Source organism: Salvelinus alpinus, chromosome 2, assembly GCF_045679555.1.
Source record: "Salvelinus alpinus chromosome 2, SLU_Salpinus.1, whole genome shotgun sequence".
Taxonomy (NCBI): domain Eukaryota; kingdom Metazoa; phylum Chordata; class Actinopteri; order Salmoniformes; family Salmonidae; genus Salvelinus; species Salvelinus alpinus.
Window position 1 is genome coordinate 11,556,079 of NC_092087.1, and position 5,408 is coordinate 11,561,486.

Consider the following 5,408-nt stretch of genomic DNA (forward strand, 5'->3'; position numbering starts at 1 on the left):
AGTAATAATAACCAGGTATTTACCTTCCCTACATCTATCTTCCTCACTTTGATTTATGGGATGGAGCTGACTGAGATTGTCTTTAGCTGTGAAAAACAAACACGTAAAGTGTGTTTTGATCACACCACCTGTGAATACACAGTAAATCAAATCAAATTCATTTTTATTTGTCACATGTGCCGAATACAACAGGTGTAGACAATGCTTACTTACAAGCCCTTAACCAACAATGCAGTTTTAATAAAATACCTAAAAAAAAAATAAGATATAAGAATAATAACAATAGCAGGGTTATATACAGCCGGTACCGGTACAGAGTCAATGTGCAGGTTATATACAGCCGGTACCGGTACAGAGTCAATGTGCAGGTTATATACAGCCGGGACCGGTACCGAGTCAATGTGCAGGTTATTTACAGCCGGTACCGGTACAGAGTCAATGTGCAGGTTATATACAGCCGGGACCGGTACCGAGTCAATGTGCAGGTTATATACAGCCGGTACCGGTACCGAGTCAATGTGCAGGTTATATACAGCCGGTACCGGTACAGAGTCAATGTGCAGGTTATATACAGCCGGGACCGGTACCGAGTCAATGTGCAGGTTATATACAGCCGGTACCGGTACAGAGTCAATGTGTCAATGTGGAGGCTATATACAGGTGGTACCAGTACAGAGTTAATGTGGCGGCTATATACAGCCGGTACCGGTACAGAGTCAATGTGCAGGTTATATACAGCCGGTACCGGTACAGAGTCAATGTGCAGGTTATATACAGCCGTTACCGGTACAGAGTCAATGTGCAGGTTATATACAGCCGGTACCGGTACAGAGTCAATGTGTCAATGTGCGGGGGCACCGGTGTCGAGGTAATTGAAGTAATTATGTACATGTAGGTAGAGTTATTAAAGTGGCTATGCATAGATAATAACAGAGAGTAGCAGCAGCGTGGCAGAGAGAACAGTCTATGACTAGGATGGCTGGAGTCTTTGACAATTTTTAGGGCCTACATCTGACACCGCCTGATGTAGAGGTCCTGGATGGCAGGAAGCTTGGCCCCGGTGATGTACTGGGCCGTACGCACTACCCTCTGTAGTGCCTTGCGGTCGGAGGCTGAGCAGTTGCCATACCAGACAGTGATGCAACCCGTCAGGATGCTCTTGATGGTGCAGCTTTAGAACCTTTTGAGGATCTGAGCACCCATGCCATGCCAGTATATGTAGTCTTCTGAGCTCTTGCAGTGGCAGAATAGAGGGTTCAAGTCTAAGGACCACCCATAAGTAAATACATGTGTAATACACTAATGTGTATTAGTATTAGTATTGCAGTCAGGTGGGTTGTGGAGGCCAGATCTAGGATTTAATCAGAGACCAGGATTACAGGGTGTGTCCTCAGAGGAAGGACACAACTAGGTGTTGATGACTAGCCACCATCACACACACACAGCATTCCTTCATCCGTCACCTCACACAAACACAACATTCCTTCATCCGTCACCTCACACAAACACAACATTCCTTCATCCGTCACCTTACATACATGTACACAAGGTGCACTCTGCCGTTAAAAGCTCTCGAGCACTGGAATCTTATTTTTGACTAGAGAGAGTGGAAAACAAAAGAGAGATACTTAAGGACTCGTAAAAGCCCTGAAGCACTGATTGAGAATGGGAAACAGAGAGGAGGTAGTGTGCAGGCTCCCTCCTATCTCCAGCACCACCAGCCATTTTCTACCCCACACACGGCTGAACAGGCTGAAGCTCGGAACCACCCACTGCTCCTTCAGTAGGCTGGGATCCAAATCAACCTCCCACCTTACCGACAGGTATGTAGGTCCAGTGGACTGGACTATATGATTCTGGATCTGCTGACTACTGACTTGGGGAAGGCTCTTAACTTCAGATCACAGGCTTCACTCAGACTAGAGTAAATCATGAGAGATTTGTGTGACTTCTTGAGTTATGCGACCCTTATACATACTGTATGCCTCACTCCATGGCACAGTACTGTCTCACTATCAATACTGGTTAGAATTCATCAACAGTAGTTTCCTGATGGTTGACTGACTGACTGTGGAAGCAGGGTATGTATATTGCTGAGGCTATTTTGTCTGTAGAACTTAGTTCTGTGGGGCATGCGTGTCAGCTGCAGATGTTGTGTGATTTATGAGGCTTCATTCTGTTCTTATGATTTTATCTGGAAGGTTATGTGACCATTAAATACCATAAAATACAACACATTTGTTTTGATATTATATGTTCTGTTAGTGTTCTATAACAGTTGTGTTATGTGTTCTATAACAGTTGTGTTATGTGTTCTATAACAGTTGTGTTATGTGTTCTATAACAGTTGTGTTATGTGTTCTATAACAGTTGTGTTATGTGTTCTATAACAGTTGTGTTATGTGTTCTATAACAGTTGTGTTATGTGTTCTATAACAGTTGTTTTATGTGTTCTATAACAGTTGTGTTATGTGTTCTATAACAGTTGTGTTATGTTTTATTTGTTTTTATTTATAACAGTTGTTTTGACTGTTGTCGATCTGTGAGCCTGTTCTGATATCAAGGGATTATCTGTTTATTTCCACATTGTTTTAAGGAGCTTTTAAAACAGGTTACAGAAATGGGCAATAACGGCCAGTCACCCTGCCCTGTATAGGCCTCGGCTGGACCCGTTTAGCATGTCAAAGGGCTGAGTAGATGGTTTTATCAACGGTCCTCAATGACTAGGCTATCAAGAGGAGAAGTAGGAACATTTCCACCTCACTATAACTGATTGCAAACTAAACTACAGGAAACTACAGTAGAAACTGTGAAACAAAACTACAGGAAGCTACAGTAGAAACTGTGAAACAAAACTACAGGAAACTACAGTTCAAACTGAAGCAAAACTACAGGAAGCTACAGTAGAAACTGAAACAAAACTACAGGAAACTACAGTTCAAACTGAAGCAAAACTACAGGAAGATACAGTAGAAACGTTGAAACAAAACTACAGGAAACTACAGTACAAACTGTGAAAGGAAATCACAGAGACATTGTGAGAGGAAACAGCACTAGCTGTTTTGGTTTAAGGACCCAAGTCAAAACTAACTGAACATGGATATTAAGGCACTTCAGACTGTCATTTCATCGTCTGAAAAATGACTCTGACACTCATCAACATCCATAAACCTAATCCCCGTAAGAATGACACACTGTCAGAGAGGCCTATAGACACAGGAATCTAAGAGATACTTCTCTGCTGACTAGGAGAGAAAGTTTGACAGAACTGGAAAACACATTCTGATCCTGTGAACCAGTCAAGAACATACTTCCACCGTCCACCCTCATTGTGTCGCCTCAGGCCTTGTGCCTCTGTTTCTCTGTTAATTGAGAATAATGACTACCTGTCTGTATGCTCTACACAGCAGAGTGGAACGACTGGCACAATTATTAGTCAAGGGATGTAACTCTGAATTTTATTTTTTAAATTTTATTTCACCTTTATTTAACCAGGTAGGCTAGTTGAGAACAAGTTCTCATTTACAATTGCGACCTGGTCAAGATAAAGCCAAGCAGTTCGACACAAACAACAACACAGAGTTACACATGGGATAAACAAACATACAGTCAATAACACAAAAGAAAAAGTCTATATACAGTGTGTGCAAATGAGGTAGGATAAGGGAGGTGAGGCAATAAATAGGCCATGATGGCGAAGTAATTACAATTTAGCAATTAAACACTGGAATGGTAGATGTGCAGAAGATGAATGTGCAAGTAGAGATACTGAGATACTGAATCCTTAGGTTATTAGGAGATTAGGTTATAACATTTTCTATGGAACTTGTCAAGGCGTTCATTATGTTAACAGTGTGTTGAATATTATGTAACCACAATCAATGGATTGTTTTAATCTCATTTAGATTTTTATTTTTAAAGCCTGGAGAAAATTGGGTGGAAACGGCGCCACAGTGACATCTACTGGCCACACACAGTATCACGCCCCCGGGCCAGTATTATTGAGAACAATGGAAACCGGAGTCTTTGTGTCCATCCAGTCCACACTCTCCCTCTCCTCCCTCAGGCCCTGCCTCCTTCCCTCCCTCCCTCCCTCCCTGCATCCCTCCTCCAGCTTTTGTCTCTCCATCTCTGTGGAATCTGGATCCCTCGTCTCTCTATTATTCTCCCGTCTCCGTTTATCTTGGATGTTTTGTTGTTTCTTCCTGTCTATCTGGTTGTCAGGAGCCCCAGTCCCTCCGAGATGAACGGTGAGCCCTGGGCCTGGCCAAGATACCAGGACCAAGCTGCAGCTGAACATTGTATAGCATCCCACCAGGATCAACAACAGCACCCGGACAAACTGTGTCTGGACTCCTTCTGGAGCGAGGTGGAGACCATACGTAGCCAGGGAAGCGGATACACTGACCTTGACACTGACAGCGCCAGACGAGACTCCAGACACTCTGAAGGTAAGAACAGAGACAGAAGAGTTGTGTGTAAGTCAGTCGATTACCTGCATGAGTCTATTGTCTTAATGTAAACAGTGAGAGTTGGTTGTTATTGTGTTGCCTGTTGTTTTTTGGCGAGTTGTGTTGAACCGTGTGTGTGTGTGTGTGTGTGTGTGTGTGTGTGTGTGTGTGTGTGTGTGTGTGTGTGTGTGTGTGTGTGTGTGTGTGTGTGTGTGTGTGTGTGTGTGTGTGTGTGTGTGTGTGTGTGTGTGTGTGTGTGTGTGTGTGTGGGTATGTGAATGTGTGTGCGCTGTATAGAACCGCAATGTTACAATGTACTTTCCCTCTATAAGATCCAGTCTTAGTCGTTACACAGAAGGTACAAATGCAATGCATGGAACTGCAGGTAATAGTATAATGTGAACATTCACATGCATGTACAAAAGTACACACACACACACACACACACACAGACACATACACACACACACATACACACACACACACACACATATGCACAAGTACGCAGTATGTAAAGCAGGGTTCTCCCCAAATAATGTAAAAGCGGCACTGCCCCATCTTGTAGACTGAGCTGCACTGCCCCACCTTGTAGACTGAGCTGCACTGCCCCACCTTGTAGACTTAGCTGCACTGCCCCACCTTGTAGACTGAGCTGCACTGCCCCACCTTGTAGACTTAGCTGCACTGCCCCACCTTGTAGACTGAGCTGCACTGCCCCACCTTGTAGACTGAGCTGCACTGCCCCACCTTGTAGACTTAGCTGCACTGCCCCACCTTGTAGGCTGAGCTGCACTGCCCCACCTTGTAGACTGAGCTGCACTGCCCCACCTTGTAGGCTGAGCTGCACTGCCCCACCTTGTAGACTGAGCTGCACTGCCCCACCTTGTAGACTGAGCTGCACTGCCCCACCTTGTAGACTGAGCTGCACTGCCCCACCTTGTAGAATGAGCTGCTCCA

General features: G+C 44.3%; 1 protein-coding gene across 2 annotated transcripts in view; it reads left to right on the forward strand.

The window, feature by feature from the left end:
• LOC139553854 (rho GTPase-activating protein 40-like) overlaps positions 1-5,408 on the forward strand; it is a 47,910-nt gene that overhangs the window by 4,561 nt on the left and 37,941 nt on the right. Inside the window, exons 1-2 of one of the 2 annotated variants that reach the window (XM_071366601.1) lie at positions 992-1,823; positions 4,225-4,451. In XM_071366601.1, the coding sequence (XP_071222702.1) occupies positions 1,666-1,823; positions 4,225-4,451 (385 nt within the window). In that variant the 5' untranslated portion in view covers positions 992-1,665. Of the gene's footprint in view, positions 1-991; positions 1,824-4,224; positions 4,452-5,408 lie in introns of those variants that run through there. The other variant, XM_071366609.1, reaches the window with a different exon arrangement.